A 23,695-nucleotide genomic window follows, 5' to 3' on the forward strand; every position below is an offset into this window, starting at 1 on the left:
CATTGTATGGTCTTCATGGCTTTTCATGTCACTACAGTATGTCCCTAGAGCAATGGTAGAACAATGGTAGATGAATGCTTGAACTATCCTTGTACTTGCTGAAATAATTCTGGTTGCCATGTACTATATGGGTTGATCTCTGTGTTAAAAAAGTATATGAGTTGCATCATCACTATAGAGTGCCACAGTGACGCATCCTAAAACCCGGAAGTAAGTTAGCATTTTACCACGTCCGGTTCCTTCGACAAAAAGCAATGTAATTTCTCCATAGGAATTTGGAAAATAGCTGGAAATAAGGTCTGTGGTTGACAAATTTAAGACATATATCACGTTTTGTTCAGCCGGATAATATCCACATGCTACCCTACTTTTATAATTTTCGAATCATAAATCGGATTATCATCTAATGGACCCATGTCTTTCTATGGGTTACAAATGTTACAAATGTGCTAATGATGAAATTATAAAAGTAGGGTAAAAATCCTATGGAGAAATTGCATTGGTTTTTGTCGAAGGAACCGGAAGGAGTTTACTTCCGGGTTTCAGGATGCGTCACTGTGGCACTCTAATCTACACAATGAAACCATGTATTATAAATAGGTAGAAAAATATGAAATCACTACCTCAAAGATTCAGAATTGTTGCTATTTTTGATGTGCAATGGACACATTCATAAAGAAATAATAATCTGACCAATTGAAATTGCAATAATGGCATTGTAGATATTTAATAGTTTAGTTATGAGAATTTCAATGTTGGATCTCTATCAATACTCTCGTGGCACAGGGGGTGAAAGCAAGAATCAGACAATACAGAAAAACAACAATAGTTTATTTTTAACCATATTTTGTGTATGAACTACAAACTCTGGTCTCTATGATTGATCTCCATATCTTTTAAAGGTCATGAAATAATGTTTACATGAAAATCAATCTGATATTCTTATACAGTATTTTTCTCGTTTTCACTTTTAGAACAAGTTGTTGGCACATGTAAAATCAAAATCAAAATGTTTTTGTTTTTATTCTCAAAATGTATTTTTAATATAAATCTACCACTAAAACAGCATTCCCTCTCAGAAAAAAAAGAAAATAATGTGAAAAAAATAATATTGACCAACAATATTTAGATATCTTACATACATGAGACAGCTCGACCAAAATGCAACAAATTTACCATTTACATTTTCAGACAATTTACCTCCAACTAAAGGCAAAAGGGAGGATGGTAACACTCTTATGCAAACTGAGCAGAATTGTGATCCACATCCCACCACTAGGAACTCAAACACAGACTAATGGACACAAACCCATGTCTTTCTATGGTTTACAAATGTGCCAAACTCCACAGAAGTGTAATTTTGGGGAAAATGGTGAAAAAATGGCGAAAGCTTGATACAGGGTAATCAATTATCTCATTCCGTATGGACTACAATATCTGGGGACCCCATGTTAAGAATCTACCCCCCACATGAATCTTATATGCAGCACATTCAAAGTGAATAAATCAATGTAATGAAACATCTCCAAAAATATCTTGATAAGCAAATTGATTAGTGGGTCTCCATACTGAGTGGATACGATAACCTCCTTAATTTGCATCCCAGATAGTTGTAAAGCTCCAATTAATAATCTCCATGAAAGACTTCAACATTTGACGTGGCAGAAGAAGAAAAATGTGCTGGAAAAAAACAAATAAAATGCTGCTGTTTCCTATGGGACTATACTTATCAACTGACCTGAGGTGAAATTTGAAGTGTTATTGAAATGTTTACTTACCAGATTACATCATTATTAACCCCAATATTATCTATGTAATTAATTGTATCACAGAGTAGGAGCCCTGCTTGCATGAGTATTGTGGGAATAGTGCTTTAGATTATTATCTTGTTGTTCAATTTACTTCACTTTTCATATCCTAGCCATGATAGTTCATATCCTAGTCATGAGGACTGCTACTGTTTCTCATTTATTCTCCCAACTTGGAAAATACTGACTAAGCTAAGGGAAGAAGCCTACTTGTCTTTTAGGTCAAAGATCCTTTAGAGTAGAAAGCATTCAATCCATATAGGCTTTAATGCTGGCTGTAATAGGTTTATAGATAGATTTAATTTAGTTTAATTGTCTTTATTATGCAATGTGGGACAGTGAACTGTTGTTAAACTCATCTGTACTCTGCTTTGTTTAAAGATGATCAGAGGAAGGCGAGCCAGAATGGTTGTGTGTGGTTTTGACTTCTAGAAGGGTGGGTAGTGGGTGCTGTAACATGCATGGACTAACAAAAATACAGCATATAGGCTTGACAGTGTTCTATTTTAGCAAACAAAATGGTAAAATGTTACTCTTTGAAACCAAATGAACATACAAGTGGACAGCAGAGTCCACAAGTGCAAGTATGCAGCTGGGTCTTTCAGATGTTTCAGTTGATATGTTGATACTTTATTTCTGCTGTGTATCCACCATTTCTGTCATTCTGTTAACTGGAGTTCATGGTGACCCCAAAGAAGGTGCATACCAATATCTATCTATAATCAAACACAAACTGAATTAAGCGTGACAATGGCCTAACCTCTCATTACATATTACTGTAAAGGAAGCAATACCTGCCATTATTCCCTCAAACATAAACCTTGGGGCATCTCCCTCAGTTTTGGATCCGACAAATGTCTGCCTAACCTCTGAATTGTTTGATGCCTGACGCTTTTTTTCACAGTGGAAACCTTAAAATGGTTTCCAGTGGATGGGTGCCTGCAGAGCTGTGTTCTTCCAAAGCCCATGGACACATCAATTAATATGAAAATGGTGTTGTCGCAAAGGGAGAGAGGCAGGTGCAACCCAAACATCTGGTTGATGCCCAATCCCACACATTCACCCCTAAAGCATAAGCCCCATTGCCCAGGGCCAAGTCATTCGGTTGGCAGGGGCAGGGTGTGTACATCTGGGGCTGCCAGGCACAGTCCATGTGGAAATATGGCACAACGATGACAGGCAATTCTTCACTCCATCAGACTGCTTCTGACAGCACTCCTGCAGTAGTGCATATGAGGTAAGGGGTCCCAGCATATAAAAGGTGGCTTCAAAGCAATCATCTGCATATGCCACAATACAAACCACTGAAAGGAAAGAGTGAGGCCATGATACATTGGAAACAAGTAGTGGACTATTGCCAGAATTCAACAGCATCTATATTCAAGATTTCCCTATTTTTGCAATCACAATTATGAAGAATCTAAAGTACCTGTTAATTGCGCTCAAGGATCATGGCCCTCAGAATATAAATTAGTCTTAATGCAATTAATGGAATGTTCTTTATTATAATGAGAAGACGTCTAAGAGAACTGGAGTCAAAGCAAGTTGAGATTAGGAACACAAAGACAAATGTGTTTTTTTTCTTCAGAGTAAATCAATAGAATTTAATTTAACTAAAATGCACTTCTAATAGTCACCCTTGACTTTTACAACAGCAGAACGCAGGACACAGTTCCTTTATTTAAAAACTTCAGTCTATTGATGACAGAGCAGAGAATGCCTTATATGTATGTGACAGATATAATTTAAACAGTTAATTATGATTAAATTTCATCACTGAGAGTTCTGTCACTTACTATAAAAAATGAGCAAGGGTTTGATTCATCTCAATTACAGATGGTCACAAAAGATGTCATCACTTAATCCACAGCAGGAGAAAATCACTAATGTGCTCTAGATTCCTTTGATACATGGGGAAATGAAGTTGCTATCTCATCTGATCCAAATACAGCAGTTTACCAATAAGAACAATAATTTACTTTAGGAGGTTTTCTTCAACAAATGTCTTCAAACCGAGTTTGAAAAGCATATTAGTAAACCAATCTGTGAAATGAGAGGAAGGGCAAAACAACATTTGGTGCTGAAAAAATAATTGCAGAATACAGTTTTTTCTTGATTTAACCACAATAGTTTTTTCTTAAATAAATAACTTCTGTTTTGTAAAGACACTTTTTGAAACAGTAGACATACCCTAATTCCCAAAGTCATTGAATAAACATCACCAGCCACTGATTTGCCAAACACACACGTCTATTCCTTCGTGTTTGAGCCACAGTTCCACAACCAACTGTCAGTAATGTCCTTCCATTATACTATTCCAAGTTTTATAATGTCTCATTTTGAAAAAAATAATAATAATTAGATCTGGGTCTCTTGTACATTGTCTTTTGAGCTTGCCCGGATTAGCAAAGGTTCGTGCGCTGAGCTGTGTATGGAGTTCATAGTGGAGGCATGGTTGTATGCAGTCTTATAGGCGTTATAATGGTTGAGGTGCTCATGCTCAAGAGGTGGCAGGGTCAGGTGGCCCTCCATGCCCGGGCCCCCTGTTACACAGTCCTCGTCCACGTTGATGATCTCTATGGTGCGAGTGGTTGGGTGGTGGTTCTGCTGGTGGTGCTGTTTGCGCATCTTGTAGAAGATGATCAGCATCACCGCTGCCATGAGTGTGATTGCAACAAAGCAACCAATGATGATCTTGGTCGTCTTCATTACCTCATCCAAACCGTTCAGCAAATCCTCCCCGCCCTGCTCCGTGACAGGGATTGTGTAAGTCTTCTCTGTGGCACGTGTGGACAGTGGGGTCCGGACTGTGGTGGTCGTTGTAGAGGTCAGTGAAACAGACTCCCACGTACCAGCAGAAGGTGTAGGGCCCATTTTCTGTTGCACAGCGGTGGTGAAGCCTTCATGTGGTGTTTCTATGGTCTCCACTGTCACTGTGGTGAAGTAGCTGAAGCTGCTGTTCTCTGTAGAGGACACATTGAGCGTGGCAGAGGCTGTTGTGTTACCTGCAGAATTACTGACCATACATGTGTATGTGCCTGTGTCCTGCATGGTAACATTAGTGAAGTTCAGAGTTCCGTCATTCAGCACTGAGATTCGGATCTTGTAAGCACCGTGTGTCATGATGGAACCATTGGGTGTAATCCAGCTCACCGAGGTCAAGGAGTTAGCTCTGCATTTCAGCTCTGCAGCACTTCCCTCTGTCACATTTAGGTCTGTGGGGGGCTCCACAATAACAGGAGCGTAACAGTGAAAGTAGTTCTGGTCCAGCTCGCCAATGTATCTTCCCTTATGGTTGGATGGAGAGCTGCAGCGGGCACAGCAGCTGGTGTTTGCTGGTACCATCTCCTTAAGCCACCAGCTTAGCCATAGGATGTCACAGTTACAATTCCATGGGTTGTGGTGCAAGTGCACCCTCTCCAGGTGATGTAAAGGGGTGAATAGATCATGGGGCAAAAGGGTAAGATTGTTATGGGCTAGGTTGAGCTCCACTAGTGACTGCAGGTCATCAAAAGAGTTCCTTTCTATTATCTGGATCTGGGCATGCATCATCCATAGCTTCTGCAAATGGATGAGCCCTTTAAAAGAGCCGGGTCGGATGACAGTTAGCTGGTTCCCCGACATCTCCAGTTCATCCAGCTTCACCAGGGGAATAAGGTTGGGAATTTCCTTCAGATTGCACATTCCCAGATTTAAGTAGCGCAGATTGCTCAGCCCTTCAAAGGCCCCCTCAGATATATATGAGAGTCGCTTGAGCTCCCCAAGGTCCAACCTCCGCAATGAGGGCACTCTGTTGAAAGCATAGGAGGGAATGCTCTCTATGGGGTTATTCCTCAGCCAAAGCTCCTTTAGTTTGGACAGGTATTCAAATGCCCCGTTTGGGATAGTGGTGAGGCGGTTATCAAAAAGCTCCAAGGTATTGAGGCTGGCCAGTCCATTGAAAGCCCCCAGTTCAATTTTGCGTATGTGGTTTTTGCTCAGCTGCAGGATCTCCAGGTGTCTCAGATGCTTAAAGCTGTCTACCTTTATGACCTGAATAAGATTTTCTTGCAGATTCAGGTAGCGTGTGTTGGTAGAGATGCCATCAGGGACTTCCCGCAGGCCTCGTCGGGTGCAGATGACTTTGCTGAACTGGTTACTACAGGAGCAGGCAGAGGGGCACGTCTGAGCACGTACCAGCCCTGCCACCACCAGCAGCTGGAGGGCCAGAAGCAGCACAAACAAAGGGTCGGACAAGGCCCGGTTCCACCTAGGACCTCGCATCGTCTGCTGCTGCTGATAGGAGGTCATCTTGTTTAACATTCATAATTCATTGACTGGTCTTTCACTCTTTGGAATGAGGATAGGGGCTCACTGGAATGAAAGAGAGACAAAACGAAAGGGAAACACATTAGAAACTGTAGAATCGTAGAGATTATCAATAATTACCACTTACATTTTTTGAGAATTATACAAACACTTCTGAAAACAATTAATTATAATGTTTGGACCTAAATGATTTATTTAGGTTTGTGAGTCAGCTGCAGCCACTAATAATCACATATATAAACATCCACACACACGAATGTGCAACCTTGATGGAATGCCTCATATCCATCTCTGTTTCTGGGCACACTGTCCTCCCTGCACTCTCAACCTAGGATATATCTACCTTGTAGAGTAAGTCATTCGTTAGTTGTGACCACCTCAACGTTGTTTGCTTCCTGTAAAACTGGTGGATGTATTACATATTATTTTTCATCGTTGTCGGAAAAACAGCCTTTTTACCTCTTTAAGCGAAAGGGAAAAACACTGTGCAGGTCGGAAGTGAGTCACAGAGCTAGCACAGATAAAGAGAAACATTTATAGAGCCTCTAATCTACCTGACCTGAATGTTTTTCAATGTGGGAAGAAAGTGGAGCACATTGAGAAAACCAATGTTAACATAAAGGAACAAATATTTGATCTTCAACAGAAAGTGCTAGAAGTGAAATGACAGTAATAAACACTGTTGTTTAACTGCAAATTGATACAGTAAATATGACAGACAGTTACACACATATCTAGAAACAGAGTAATCACACATTACAGTATGAGATGCATGGTTTCTCTTGGATTGTGTGATGAATGAAACAGCTGTCATATTTAGAAAAGGTAATCAAAAGTAAGCAAAGTTATCAGGAGTCAATTGTCACTGACATTGTGAACACAAATTAACACATTTAGAAACATGGGAAAAGGGATTATGACATTTTGAAAAGGATCATTTTTCAGCCCTGATCCTTCAAATTGCACAAATCAGGACATGAAAGAACACAAAGGTTAACGGTGATTACAAAACACAAAGAGACAATTACAATGTGATTATACAAACTTATAGGAGTAAAACAGTTGTAGCAATTTCTGAACAGAATATAAGAGCTGTTGTGGGATTACAGTAGTTTCTGCTTCTAAACAGTATTATCAACATATAGCCTACTCTGAAACAGAAAGCTCTTCACGTAAGTACGGGCAGGCTGTTTCTGTAACTACTGATTAATTGCTTTATTACTGAGTCCATTCATTTTCCAATTACATAATTTAAATTCTAAGCAGAAATGCCTGAGGGTGAACAAAAAATGTGTTTCCACGTAGGGGTCCAGGCAAATGTGACGGGGATCACAGAGAAGGCTGAAAATCACATTCCCTTACGGCAGCTGTAATTTGTTAGGAATTTAAACCTTGCATTAAACAATTGATTATGGCTCAATCCAGAGTACAATATGAGGTTAATGCTTGCGATTTCTACTGACCTTCTTAAATATAAATGATTTCGAACAAACAATGACTTAGTTTTGAGACAAGAAAATGCTCTTTCAAGGTGAAATTTCATCAACACTATTTATGATCATTTACAATATCTGCTGCAAAGTTTAGAGTGATGAAAACAGATCCCAGTGAATAAGAAATCCATGAAACTTATTCCATTATTCACTCATCCTTTTTTCTTTAAGAGATCCAACCTTGGAAGAGATGAACAATGAATCAGCAATCCAAATGATGGCAGCAGAATAGATGGAGTTGATTCATAAAGCAAAACAATGCGTCAATGAAAGCGGCAGAAATGGATTTACATAGTGCAGTGAAAGAATTAGATGAAATGAGATAAGGAAAATCAGATTAAGACAATAATGAATTTTCAAACTTTTGTCCTAACAGATTATCAAGTGCCAGCTTTGTCTTTGTCTGGCAGAGAGTACTAAAGCCAGACCCAGATTATCAGGACTGCACACAATTGAAAAGCACAATTCGCAACATTTCTGAATTAATTTCTGGTTTATGAAACAATTCACTCTGTAGCCAACCAAACTAAGAAACTCTGCAGTGTTATTCATACAGCTGATAAGCAGCACAGAGGAGGAATAAGCACAACATCTACTGTAGCAAATGTCACATCAAATGTACACCGGACACCTTTGTAAAGACCTGTATTTTGTGTCCAAGCTAAGCACCCCAACCCATTCGATATGTGGACTTAGGCAGCCTGGTAAAAAAAAAAATTGGAAATGGAAAAATCTAATTTATTCCAGGAGAGAAAAAAGAAATAACAATGTGGTTTTGTTGAGGGAATACAATTAGGCTGATACTTGAGAAATGAGTTGCACTGAGCCTTATATAACCTTACCTATAATGGGTTGTTTTGTAAAATCTTTATTAATAGATGAGCATCATTTATTTTTGTAAATATGAAAATGGTACACAAGCAACAGTTTGTAATAATTGTATTGTAAGAAAAAGAAAGGGTTTGTGGGTCGACTGTTTTCATTGGTATAAAGGGTACCCTAGCTGCACTACCTTATAATGATATGTGTGCATATGTCTCTGTTGAGAACAAAGAGCCTTTTAAAATATAGTTACAGTGCAGCCTGTACGACTCAAACACTGTGCAGAAAGCTTTTTCAAATGTGGCTTTGTATAGAGTCTCACATGTCACATGAGTCCTTTCATCAGGGTGTAAATACATGAAGCAGCTCTTCACTTCTTCACTGACAAACACTTCCTAAGGATGTGCCATCAGATCACTTATAGGTGACCAAGCTGAATTACATTTGGAAGCCATACAAACAAGAGACTCTTTGAATGACAAAACTAATGAATACAAATACTGCATAAATACAATGGCTGATACGGCTGATGTCCTTCTCATCCAGGAAGTACACACTTTTCAGTCTTATTATCAGCTGCATCTAACATCATACATCAGATACACAGAAAGTGATTTCATTGTGTATCTCAGATGAAACGTTTCTATCAATATGTTGATGTTACACATAGAGCTGCTGTGATGCAAGTCCAATTTCAGACTTGATCTGACCATTAAAGTATTATCGTATCGTATGTTGAGTTAAAAAAAGGAATACACTTCATATAGTGTTACTTTTCTTATGATACACGGGATTTTGAAAAAAAAGACAAATCTAGCCCATAAATCTACAGATAAATGGGGGCAATACACCTGAAGCTCTTTCACAAACTTATATTTAAATACAAGCTGGTCTTATTTCTTTGTGAGAGAAGAGCATGTGTTTTAATCATCTGAAGCACTGACCCTAATAGCTTACCATCTTTCACAAGCAGTGAAAATATTCAGCTAGTTCCGAGTGTCTCTACACTAATGTTCTAAATATATGTTTTACTTGTAGAAGTCCCATGTTTCATCATACCATTCTTTTATTTTGTGTGGCCAATTGTAGAGCTGCAGATTCACCATGCACATACAGTACTGTGCAGCACAGCAGTTTCCACTGGGTCCTCCTCCCAGCACTTTTGATGGGTACAGTCATTTAGGAGTCCGTATCGTATGTTCGTATTATAAATCAGCCAGAAAAGGCAAGAATTAATTATTTAGTAGGGCTACAGGAAATTATAGTGGGGCTAAAGCCCCAAAAATAGGTCTGTTGAAGCCACTGCCTGGCAAAAAGCACTGAGTGGTTTTCTTCTGCTCTCTTTCTGTGGTCTACAACATGTGTCTATCTTTAATCTTTACAGAAACATGCATGGCTTCTTTTTAAAGGTGAGGAAAGTGAAAAGGGGCTTGTCCTAAGGCTTGTGCACACACTAAATGCTTGAGCGCCCACTGATTATGAACTTTTAGTGAGGAGTGACGGACAGAAGATTTGGCTTTCACACTTAATGGCATGGAGGGGGGGTAGACCGATAAGAGATTGTGCGACAGTCAGAGGAAGGTTGGCATGTGTGCAATGGAGAGAGAAATGGATAGAGCGAGAGAGAAAGATGGAGATTAATGAGATATAAATCAAATCAGGTCACTCCTTGATAATGCCAGCAATCTTGCATCAGTTCCAAATATAAACCAGAATCCTTTATAGATTCCTGTGCAGGAGGGATACCCACCACAAGCCTTCTTCTCTTTTCTTATCTACAGTCTCACAGCATAGGCATTGCAGTACATCGACAACCACTACTGCAATGAATAGATTGGATGAAGGTTTATATCATATGGGTATTTTTTTTGGGATGCCATATTTTGCATTCAGTTTTGTTTTTACAAAAAAAATGTAAGCTGTGTATCAGGATTTCAGTGAAAGCAGGACACAGCATCCTCATTTGAGCCAGTGTCAGGAAGTGCTGTGTGACTGCTGAGACTGTGAAAATGAGAAAGCTGAAAGCAATGTGTCACTCAGCATGAGTCAACGGCTTTGCTTCTATATTTGTAATTAAATATATTTTCAGTAATTTATTGTTTTGTCTTCTGGATCTCACATGTTATCCGCTTTCTGATCCGGTAGAAATTATATCTCAATTATATATAAATGCCGCCTGATTGTCTTTACAAAATTGTGAATTGTACTGCAATAAGGATTATCAAATAGACTTGTATTTCTCTTTTCTTTATTTAGCCTCGAGCGCCTCATACTGACCAGTTGTACTTAAGTGATTTTTCTCAAATTACTATTGCGGTACTCTCCCAACAACACCTTTAATGATTTATCTAGGTGGATTTTAGTCATTAATACACAACAGGAGAACATCAGAAATAAGGGGTTAACGAAAGTCTTTCTCACAAAAAGCACATGTTAGGCTCTTTATACTTGTACACACACACACACACACACACACACACACACACACACACACACACACACACACACACACACACACACACACACACACACACACAAACCATTAATAATTAACTAAGTGTTTCATCTGCAGATCACCTTTTGATCCCATTAACATAGCACCAACCACCTACATGTGTAAACACATCAGCAAACTTGCTTAGCAAGCTGTATTTATCTGTAGCTGTTTACTGAATAATTAACCAGGCTTTTGCAACAGATTACAGTCAACCTTGAGTCCGGTTTCTTACAAAAATCACTGCATGAAAGTTGCACTACGTTGAATTATTCTATACTGTCATTACACTGAGAATAAAAACATTTCACTGTCCTATACATGTATTTCATACATTTTGAATGTGTTTTGATTTAGGTACATTTTAATTTTGCTAAATAATTTTTACTGGGTATTTTGCCTCGCTACAAACACCCAATGTATATTACTGTAAGTGCAAAGGCTTTCATCAGCTGGCAATATGCTCCATTTATATTGTGTAAGCTTATTTGGCTATGGACAGTAACTTAAAATACTTTGATTTAAATTAAAACAAAGACATTAGTAATGTAAGATACAGATCAATGCCTGTATGCCTGTAAAATAGAGTGTATAAAACTGTCTAGGGAAAAACTGAAGATGGTCTTACTGTAGCTCTTTATCAGTGTCTTTTATTTTAACCAGCCAAGTGAAACAGACAAGCCATGTACTTTGAATTGGTGCTAACTAGCCAAGTGAGACAAACTGACAGCTGCTCCCCTGCCCACAGCCTGACGTGCTTCCACTCACAGCTTGGTTGTCTCATCCATAACAAGATGGTAAAATTAATTTGATTCATCCAAAAAACAGCAATTTAACAAGCAATTCATCCATGAAAATAGATTGGGAAGTTACTGTAAAAATGAAACAATCTTCATTTAAACGACTTCCCCCCCCTAGGTAATTCCAATGATACCCACACTAATCCACATCTTATCCCATTTGTGTGTGCTTTTTCTCCAGTTCCTTGATTCAATCCTTGGTTCACCAATAACATCAATAGTGTCAAGACACTGTGCATGGATAATTAGATAGACAGATAGATATATACTTTATTATCCCAAATTGGGAAATGATTTAGTTCCAACAGTGTCAAGCATTACACAAGTTAAATGTACAAATAAGATACAAATGTAATATCAAAAGTAATTTAACACTATGGAGCTAGTATATATACATATTAACCATAGAAAATACATGATAGGCATGTACTTCTAAAGGTTTTGTGCTTCCTGTTTTTTGCTTTTCTTCAATTCACAGTCTGGTGTGACCATGGAAAAGGCAGAAAAGGTTTCAGCGAGCTCATTAGCATCAGCATAAAGTCCTAATTGGAAACAAATACAATGAAGGGGGAAACTAAGGGGAAAAAAGCCATTAGCAGAGGAAGACGCAAGCTCATCTAATGAGCCACTGTAACGTCAGCCACAGGTAAGCATTCTGTCTCAGCGTAAATGATTACCTCAGTCTCTTTCTTACAGTTAATGCATATGAACTGGCAGTCGGAAAAGCCTTAGAAAACGCATAAGATCAGAATGTCACGATTGTTACGTGCTCCCCTCCTGGTGTTCTCTCTCCGTATTGCAGGCACACTTTATCTGCCCCTGGCTCCGCCTCTGCTCAGGTGTTCCCAACTCCAGCTAATCACGGGGGATAAAAGGAAGGCTAGAGGAGAAAGATTCATTCTCTGACACTCTGACACACTCTGCTGCCTGACACTGTAGCAGTCAGTTATCTGTTGTTAGGATTTAGCGCTCTATTTGGTAATGTATTTTTGTTTATCCCTTTAAGCCTGGAGGACCTGGTAGTCCAGTTTTCGCGGCTTTATTTATTAGTTTAGCTTATTAATTTGCCCTTTTAGTTTAGGGGGGAGGGGGGAGTTCTTGGTCCGACGGCCCATGGTGTGGCTGGCCCTGGCTTCCATCTTTTTGTTCATTTTGGCCAGTCCTCCAGACCCCTATCATTTAAGGTTGGCTTGTTTAAAGAAAGACAGCTCATTTTGGCCATTTTGCACTTATTCTCCTGACTTTATTACAGAAAACATGCAGAAAATAGGGAATGCAGGGCAGATAGACACATATATCATTCAATAAGGGTCTCCAGAGCTGAACCTTGAAAGTAGGGGTCACGTGGCATGGGTTTCAACTTCATGCCTGCCGGACACTTCCTAGAAGTCTTACTTTTAATTACCCTGACAACAAGCTCAGACAAAAAGCTAATTTACTGCTGATTGTTGTGTTTATCTAACCGTTTATTGCACTGTGTTAATTTAAAACACTTAAATGGACTTATTTGGTAGTTGAGTTAAAAAAACAAAACAACATAAATCATTTTGAGATAAATGAGACAAGGGATCCATTTAGTAATTTCTGTTTGCATAGTTCCGAACCTTACACCTTTCCTGCAAGACTGCAATTGTTGAAAAATACTGAGACCCTTATAAGCAAGACAGGGGTCTCATATGAGCAAATTAGTTTGCTTTCCCTCTGAATTAATCTATAACCTGTATTAACTTTTGTTTGTTTTTGCACCATCGCAAAATGAAAACCTATTTTAGCAAGCTTTAACAATTGGGGAAACACATTCTCACTCCCAACTCGGCCTATGTTGACGTTATGTCAGGCTTCCTGTCGTCACTTTCCAACGCAAGGGGGGCCCTTTAGCGTCGAGTTTCAACTATCAGGGAGTCCCATTGACTTGCATAGAGCTCCCTGAACGAGTTGGGATCACGGCGTAAAGCTCTCCGCAGATCCATTCTCACAGCGTTTATCAACCTTTTTCTTACTCAATATCACGCCACACTTATTGTTTTTACTTCTTTATTTTAATTAAATAATTTCGGGCTTTTGTTGCTGTCAGTTAAGGGCAGAGTAGGGGCTCAGAATACTGAAATCTGTATTGTTTCATAGTTTTTTCCTTCTAATTTTGTATTATTTTCTAAACCACACACTGTTATTTACTCAAAAATAAGACACAATTATCCTTGTGTTTATTTATTTGTTTGATTGTATAATGTCAGACTTTTGGAGTCCGTCAGGACCGAGCAGCTCATAGGCTGCGTCTCAGGTCGGTTAAATGGAATCCTTGCGTCCCTCACTTGCGTCGTTTCCCTGCGTCTAGTCCCTCCCACCAGGGAAGCATGGAGAGACGCAAGAAAACCACGAGAAGCAGGGAAATTAGTTTTAAGAGCAATGGGTCATCGTTTCCTCCGGAGCGTCACGTGAAGCAACGTCCGTTTGTGATGACACCGCACAGCTGATGTCTGACAGCAGGTTGTTTTCACACACACCCCCGCCTCTGTTAGTACACATTTACTGACATATACATTTGTATCATCTGTTGTAGACCCAAATGATCCCAACTCGCCGCGATCCCAACTCATCTATTACCAACGTTCAGGGAGCTCTATGCAAGTCAATGGGACTCCCTGATAGTTGAAACTCGATGCTAAAGGGGCCCCCTTGCGAAGTGACGACAGGGACCCTGACATAACGTCAACATAGGCCGAGTTGGGAGTGAGAATGTGTTGATTGGGGAGAGGACATCTATAGTTGAAGGTTGCACGTATGCTAAACTCAAACATTTTTGTTCAAACAAATGTAAAAAATGGGAAAACTCCAGACATGTTTTTTGACATTGTTTGAAAAAAGTGCAATTACCTAATATATTAGAACCAAATACAACATTTAGAATAATGTCAGTATCGTTCATTTCCACAATTTAACTACTAGACACAATGAGTGCTATAGGGAAAGGTCTATTCTCAGAGTATTTACACTGTAAGTTTCAAGCTTCTACATAACATTTCTTAAAGTTAAGGTTGTGAGTTACAACTTTTTGGAACCTCATACATTGTCAATGTAAGCCCCCACGAGTTCCCCAGTGTTCATTTCTGCAAACATAAGCTGAATATGACGCATCTTTCTCTATTTTTGAATGAACTAAATATTATTAGTGACAATGCTTTACTTGTGAGTCAACGTTTCAGTATCCGCTAGAGATAGAGGTGTGTCACCACAGCGTGATGAAGTCGGTGTATCATTATTTCAGTGCATCACACTTGTTATTCAGGTGCCGTCCAGTTCTACACAGAGACAGAGCAATTGGCCTCCCCCTCAGTCAGAAGATGACCCCTGAGCCGAGCATTTTCCTGACAAATGAGCCGCAGTAATGTCAATTGGCCTATGCAGACTAAAGTGCCCTACGAGAACCTTGTTTAGAGCTGCTGGCCTTGAAAACACATGCAAGGTTATATACACATGCTTCTCTATGGGCTGGTACAAACATATGCACGCAAACAATGCAAGCAGGAATGTGCAAAATCAAATATTGTTCACACACTTACAATAAAGGTAAAGTATTAACATACTGTATGTATCAATACAGTAGAGCAAATGTCTAAACGGAGTCATTAATTGGGATTTTTTGATTTCTTATTTTGTCCTTTTGCACAGTATTTTGATTCACTTTACTAAGGATTTGCAGCAACTGCCCAGATTTTCAACAGAAGGTGTTTTTCTATGGCAGAACGTGTCCGTGATGTATGCTTTTAGCATGTGAGAATCTTTACAAGCTGTGTACGTGACAGCCTTCTTGTTTCACACTGAGCAGCGTGTTGGCAGTGGGGGCTTGTGGGTGACAAGAGGTATTGATAAAACCATTCTTCACCCTGTGAACATTTCAGAGAGGCTGTAGGCAGAAAATAGCTTCCAACCACGACCCTTTCAAGGATGTGGGATGAAGGAGTCAGTCCGTTATACCACTGTCTTTGCGGTGTCCAGTTGAGGTCAGGGTTGGCATGCATCACATGGAGTCTGACCGAGCCACGCAGAGGTCATTGAGAGGCTGCAAACCCGGACATCCAGGCAGCGCAGCCTCCCTGTGATTGAGCTTGGGGCTTGAGAGAACATGTGAGATAAGAGGGTGATAGGGAGCACGCTGATGATATCTACAAAACCAGAGGCTACAGTGTCAACAAATATAATAACATTAAGAGCCTGTTAAGATTGAAAGTGTGATTTAATTCATCTGGCTTTGAGATTGATTATTGTACACTTAAAATCCGTTTGAAAAGACACTGGGACACTACACCTCTGTTCTGAAGCCATTTGACTGATTGTAACATCTGTTCAGTGTGGACATGCTCAAGGACACATTCTTGTAATGTCTCCTGGATTGATGTGTCAGTGTACTGGTAACATCAGTTGGACTAAAGGTCAGATGCTTAGACAAGTTATCTAATTGACAGTAAAAAAATGTGGCCACAAGGACAATTGGTATCATTAATATGGTAACATTGAGTGTGGGGAGACCTCTGGTGGTTTGGAAACATGTTATTACAACAAATAATTTGTGCAATAAGTAGACTTCCATCGCTTATTTTGATGAACTTGAATATGAAATGATGCGTGTGGGTGGCTGAGTTGTATTTTCTAAGTATTGTTTGATGATTTGAGAATTATTTTTTGTGTATTTAAGAATAGAAAAAGATTATGTTGAGCTTCGTCATGTGTGTGTGTTTGTTTTCAGAGGGGTTTGTGTGTCGTTAGAAATGAAAATAAACAAATTGTGTTCCTCATCAGGGTTTAGGCAATTGACTCAGTACAGTATTATTTGGTCATACTGGAAGATTGTGGGATTTGTATTACAATTGCAGTCAACATTGAACAATTTAGAGCCCTTGTTGAGCTCACAATAACAACACTCTTGTTCCCCTATTGATTCGATACACACAGGAAAAAAACCACCTTGAGGCTTCTCAGTTCTGAATGCTGGATTTTATTATCGTACCACAGGATGATACAGCGGCTAAGTGTTTATAACCACACATTGAGACTGATCAAGGACTTTATAAAACGTACGTCATAGTATTTTGTTATTGTATGACCTATTATTTATACCACTGTAAGTTCACTAAATAGATTTTTTTTTTAAATGTATTCCGCCAGAAAAAAAGTATAAGACTTACAAAAGAAGAGTACATTTATGAAATAATAAATATCCTCACTCTTTCATACCAAGCCCTATTTTATTTTACTTTCTCCCTTCATATTCATGCACCCACTCGTATAGTTTGGAGATGCTTACAATCACATCTCAAAGGAAAATGCAAAGAATAAACGGTGCAAAGAAAGCAGAGTACACTCATTTTGTTAAGGACTTCAATTAACTGTGCTTACACATTTTTCTTATAAATGTTATATTACAAGACTATTGGATTGCTTTGCAAAGAACAGTAATGCTCCCAGACAGCCTCTGCAGGTAGGTGTTAGTTTAATCGTAGTTTCAATAGTCCTGTAATAGTGTTTGACAAGTTATCGTTTTCTCATTCAATAATTCTTCACAACCTGAGACTACACATTGTGAACATATATGTAATTATTCTTGTTGGACAAAAAATAAAATTTGTGGATTGATTCCATTGCGCAGATTCAATATAATGTTCATGCAGAAACACCATCTCCTGCACCACATGTGAAGGGTGGATACAATATGAGAAACAGCACATGAAAAGGAGCTTTGAAGTAATAGCAACTATTCATGCCAGTCATATTGAATAAGATGAATGCCATTGAGCTTTCAAAGAGGTCTGGCAATCATCACTTTTATATGTGAGTTTCCATCTCGACAAAACAGATTGTTAAAGAGGCCACATAGTCCGGGTCTTATATGCTTCTGCATCGAAATCTCCAGAATGATATATTGTGGTAGGGATAATAGACAAAAAATGATGGCCACATGTGGCCAACACAGAAAAACAGCATCATCAGCCTTGAGTAACAGTGGTTGCAAGTAAAAGCTCCCAGATTAGAGCGATAGTAGTTCACACCAAGAGCAGGCGTGTAGTGGAAGTTACATACATGAGTTCCACCAGCACTGTTCAGACCAGTGGCGTATTTCTGTGTGCACTCCAAAAACCTGATACAAAGGTGAAATATGAGAGAAGAGATACCAGCATAGAAACACTGCTTGAGTCATACAGTTCTCCTTATTTTTCCATCCTTACTCCCTTTCCATTTTCTCCATAGACTTCAAAGCAACCATGGGTAATTTCTCATTCACTGAGGTGATTGGGTAAAGCCTATACGGAATACTTTGCTTGATGTAGTTAGCAACACTGGAACCACAGACATATTGTGAATCTCTCTCTGTCATTGTCATTGTATCATCTAAATAATTTCTAGGCAATTCAATCCCTTAGTAACGGAGCTGATATTAATTTGGTATTTCATCTTTTACAGAATTAACAGTAATACATTTATTGTTTTCAAACTGTATTTTGTGCGATTCATTGCATCAGCATGTATGTTCTCTTTGCTACTATCTGTACCACAAGTGGGGGACAACCATAGTGTATGCTTTTCCTACATATAGTAATGGAACTTGCTAGACAAAATGTAAAGTTAAGGCCTCACTAATTAATCCAAGCAGTGACACAGACTCGAACATATATCTTGTTAAATATACTATACACAGCACTTGTGTGTATTTTGGCCTTGGATACAGCAGCCTTGCCATTGTGAACAAGCTTGTATCAAAGGCTAAAAGAAGATACAGAATGATTAAAAAGCCTAAAATAGTCTGATAGTAGTTCCTTCTACAAGATGGGTTTATTATGGGAAAAGTCAAAATATGCTCATATTAACCATAATACATGTTCTACCTGTTAGTCATGATTGTGAAAGTGTAATAGTGGTGTAGGCTATCTTGTGGGAGCCAATATGTTGAACAAATACTCTTGATGATTGTAAAAAGGCCACAGATTGTCTGGGTATTTTAAAGGACCAAGAGCAATATATTAGAAAAAAAAAGGTTTTCTCATGATGTCCCCATTTCCCCCAAAAGTATTATTCCAATGGACAACCTGCTAAACATGCTACACATCCACAAATGATTCTGTCTTTATGGATTGAACAGAAATGTTCAATTCATATTTACTTTCAAGGTGTTCTCCTCTTAAAGTAAAGCCCAATTGCTCATTAACAACTTCCTTTAACTTAAGTGTAGGCATTTCGAAAAAGAAGCCGTTTTGACCAAACCCTAAATAGCATAGAAGCAAATGTGCTAAAAGTATTTTGAGGCTCACTTGTGAAATAGCCACAACACATTTGTGTAAGGTGCAGGGACAGAAATAGCACAAAGTTCATTAATTAATTCCGCCATTTATTTATTTTCCCAACTAAATCCTTTTCATGATCAAAGGGGGCTGAGGCTTATACCAGCATTCATTGGTCAGAAGACAGAGATATATGCTGGTAAAGTATAGTTTCCGATCCACCAATAATTAGGCACCTTTGCACTCTGCTGTGTTCCCACATTTTAAGAAGTGCAGCTTTCAGCGGTAATAAGAGTGATTTATTCTGGCTGAAAAGGTCTATTCTCAGGCGGTTCAGGTACAGTTTTGAATAAGAATATGCCATATTTGTCTCCTAATTAGAGTTTCAATCAACCACATACACCTCTGACATGAAAAAAAGCTGAAAACAAGTATTTTCTTTCAATCCATCTGTTTTCTGAAAGCATTATGGCACATTAGGATGGCTTCTGGGTTTGTGTCATTTCTCACCTGCCAATTCAATCACTGTTCCAAGGGGTTCTGGTCGTCCTCAAGTTAACTTCAAATCCACCGTAAAGCTGTCCCTGAAAAACACAAGAGACAAAACTGTAAGAATATTTTCAAAACAGACTAAGAGTGATACAGTTGGTTGCTTCTGCAGTTCCACTCAGTTTCATAAGATACAGGCCTTGAATAATGTGCTGTTCTGGAAAGTTTATGATGTATCTACTCAACTACCAAAAATGCAGTTTATTAAACCCCCAGGTTACAGTATATCTAATTCAAAATTCTCTTTACTGTTTCTAAATAATCATCGAGTCATCTTGTTAGTTTTCCTTTCAACCACTTCCACAGCAATCTCTGCTGATGCTGATATTTGTGTGCCTTTTAGAACCTTGATATAACAAGAGGAACTTCACAGTACACAAGTGAAAGTCGGAAGAGCTCATTCCCCAGGGACGAGGGGACATGCAAAGCCATAACGCATCACACACACACATTTAGGACAAACAAACACACACAGGAACACACAACACAGAGGGCAGACCCTGCTGAATAAATTATGGGTGACAAAAGCAAACCGAGATAAAGCTCTCCATCGCACCTGCCATCCATTAGTGCAGAGCAGGAACTGTGAGAGCAAATAAGCGTGTGTTTGATCCACAGGAGCATTACTGTGTGAGCCTATCATGACCCCAGTCTTTGTTCTACGATAAGGGGTTCTGCTGTCTCCGTCTCATTTATGCAGCATTGCCAGTGAGAAGTATTTTCCTATTACAGTTGCATTACACTCAGAAGACCAGCAGCGAATAAACTGCAAACATATCTTGACCCATCTAATACAATATTAAACAAATGAATAGAAAGAATGTGTCTAAATTAATAAGAGGTTCTCATATTATTCTCTCTTGGCTAGTTAGCCAATTGGAGTGAAATAAAACAGTTTCTCAACAGATGTCCTCTCATTGCTTAAACAAGTTAAGCAAGGCCTAATTGCTATACAAAGATACTGTAAATACATTTAAATGCAGAGTCTGCAGAAGACAGGACAATATTTAGTTTCATGTTTCTATTTGTAGTCCATGTAATATTGACCAATCTCAATTGAGTTGGCAGGTAAACAGTCGGTGTAGAGAGCATGCATTCCTGGAACCCATCAGCTAGAAGATTAAGATATGTATACGTTTCTATAAACAGGTACGGTCTGGATAAAGATGACTAGAAATGGATGTCTATCAATTGCATTGTACAGTAAACAATGATCAGGATATTGCAAATACAATTTCGTCCAATATAGCTAAATCATAACCTGAGAAATATTTGCGACAAAAGGCCTACAATATAAAATAATACTAAAAACACAGGCCAAAACTAAACATGTATTAGCCTTTCTATGGTAGACCAACTCCTGAATAACTTTGTTTCTTTCGAAGATGCAAATATTTTAAAACGTATAACAACCTATTATTTGTACTGTAAATAAAGCCCAAAACAGCTTTTTTGTTACAGCAAATGTTAAAGTGAATTGCATAATTGTTGGTGACTGTCTAAGATTCGCTGCTCAAGTGAGTATTGAAGGCTGCACCACAGCATATGTTAGATTGTAGTACAGTGCTCATGTTTATCTAAAAAAAGAACACTTTGGTTACCTAGGCAATACTTGTTAGTAGGATCAATCTTCTTTTTTTTTTAATGAGATTTATATTAATTGATGAACATATAGAATATCACAGACAGGACTTTGAAGTCTCAACTGAACTCATATATCCACTCTACAGCTCTAAGCTCTATAATTATGGCAAACACATACATTGAAATACAATGTTACAATTAAATTAAAATAAGACATCAAACTAATTTACAAAATTACCTGGTTACGTAAGTTACACAATTATTACATATTGTGAAACCTCATAAAGTGCAGCAGAAACAACTTTCTGGCTTCACATCACTAAGAATGACAAATTATGCCCACAGATAGCGATGATGGATTTGGGCTCTGCCGGTGTAATCATTATCAATGTTGTTATTATCAACAACATCAATATTGCACCCCACACACACATACACCCCCCCTGGCTTTCCTCCTTCTTTGACAAAACACTGCATCATTGCATTTTTCAAAGCTTGTCAAGAGCCAGCGTTTCAGAACGTGTCTAAAAGATACATGTTCTTTATAATTAGAAGAAAGGACCATACTCTTATAATTACCATCAACTTAAACATGCAGACAGCCTGGTCTGTCAGAGACAGCTGCTGCTTCATTTGTGGTTGGGTATTCTTCAGGACAGACATGAAACAACATTTTATGTTCTTCCTGACGACCATTTTTGTAAATATATCTAACAAGTTTTGTTATTTAACTACACTATGGACTACTATGTTCCTCTTCCTACAGGGTGTGAGTGCAGAGCTCTAACCCTAGCCTTCCTTTCATTCCTTTTACAGTAAACCACAAACAAGTTTATCTATTGAAAAATAATCCATATCAAATATTACCTGTTTTTAAAAGTTTCCTTTAGTGTTTCATTTCTTTACAAAAAGTATATCCACACAATTTGTGCAGCACCACACAACTGAATGGCAGTTTGTGCCATTTAACCCGGGTGAAAGGAAATTATCACCAACTTGAAAGTTGTTGCAAATATATCAGATTGCATCTGATCAACTAACATGACTTATATGTCACTGCCACTTTCAATGAAATTAAATAGAACGGAATATTAAACCAAATGCTGACGGTCAGCAAGATGCCTGCTATCTTCTGTGGGGCATATTCTGAACCACAAAATGAAGCAGCACTAACATTGTAGGTAAAGTAAATTGGGAACAAAATATATATAGAAAAAATGTTGCACTAATCACTTCTTTCCATAAAAATGTAATGCCGGCTTACATGTTGCATGGACACCAGGTCAGTGTTTATTATCTCATCACAACTTCAACATCAGTCAATCCAATACACCTCTAGTTGTGTATCTTAAGGTGTCTACAAGACATCAGTGATCGCTAAGCCATTTATTTCTGCTTTCTTTATCTCCAATGAACTCACAGAGATAAAGTCCCTCCGTGGAAGAGTAGTAGTCCAACAAATCAAGACTAATGTCAGCGCCTTCTGCTCCAGATCGCAGCAGAGTTTGACCTGCAGGTCACACTACATCACCCACTGGAAATGACCAGAAATGCATGTCAGGCTGAATCAATTGGCTGCACAGCCACTCGTTCAATTAAGATCTTGGGTGGGGGTGGTCAGTGTGGTTTGCAGTGTGGTGAGTACAAGCTCCCAGAGGAGCAGTAAGTGCTGAAATCAGCTCAGCTGCGCCTGCCATTTGTCATTATCTAATGGTAAATCCATCTGTGTCCTGAAGAGGGCCTTGCCAGGACAGATTACTAAATGGCCAGACTGAAGAGAAAAAACAAGTATATATAGAAAACAGAAAGATAGATGTAAATTACTCAAACGTTCAAAAACAAGTTTATTAAAGTTATAGTGTACAATATCTTTGTTAAATCACTATATTAATATAATAGCTCGATTTCATGGTTTTGTTAAAACAAGCAGAGATCATATCAAGAAGTTTAAAAGGATCCATGAAATCTCTAAGCTTTGACATGATGCACAGGCAGGCACACAGAGATTCCAGGCCATATTTTCCATTTAAAGAAAAAAGTCTTAGCAGAACGATGATGAGATAAAATAAATGAACATACTTTAAATCAGGCATTAAGATGGAATACCATTATCTTGAACAAAGAAAGCAATTTTGTAATTCTCTCAATTACATAATCCGTAACTTAATTAAATTAGAATATGGCTAAATCAGTAGTTTAATTAATACTTGTCTCAGCTATGTACACCATTTGTTGGTAGACAATCTTAGAGCTTATGGGCTTTTCAGGCATATTCTGTTTATCTCTACATGTGTGCGAGAGTATGTGTTTGTGTACATAAATGTGTGTTTTCACTGTGTAGTAAAAATACTGTCAATATTCACTGCAACATACAACCAGCCTTTTGTGAAAAACAAACAGATATGCCAACATACCGTGCCATATAAATAAAAACAGTGGACATTGTTGCCATATTTTGTATTTTGTAACTGGCCAATTTGTGCAAGAAGGTCCATTTATTTTAATAGGAAGGCTTCATGTAATTCTTCCCAGGATGACACAACACATACTGTACTTGTCTAATGGA

The 23,695-nt window shown here is 38.5% G+C and overlaps 1 protein-coding gene across 5 annotated transcripts in view; it reads right to left on the reverse strand.

The window, feature by feature from the left end:
• Positions 1–814: 814 nt before the first annotated feature.
• lrrc4ca (leucine rich repeat containing 4C, genome duplicate a) overlaps positions 815–23,695 on the reverse strand; it is a 133,597-nt gene continuing 110,716 nt past the window's right edge. For all 5 annotated transcript variants that reach the window (XM_034215772.1, XM_034215773.1, XM_034215770.1 and 2 more), the window contains 2 exons: positions 19,507–19,580; positions 815–6,161 (listed from right to left, as the gene is read on the reverse strand). In XM_034215772.1, coding sequence (XP_034071663.1) covers positions 4,167–6,110 — 1,944 coding nt within the window. In that variant the 5' untranslated portion in view covers positions 6,111–6,161; positions 19,507–19,580 and the 3' untranslated portion in view covers positions 815–4,166. The remainder of the gene's footprint in view (positions 6,162–19,506; positions 19,581–23,695) is intronic.

The sequence above is a fragment of the Gymnodraco acuticeps genome, unplaced genomic scaffold (genome assembly GCF_902827175.1).
Source record: "Gymnodraco acuticeps unplaced genomic scaffold, fGymAcu1.1, whole genome shotgun sequence".
In the NCBI taxonomy this organism is placed as follows: domain Eukaryota; kingdom Metazoa; phylum Chordata; class Actinopteri; order Perciformes; family Bathydraconidae; genus Gymnodraco; species Gymnodraco acuticeps.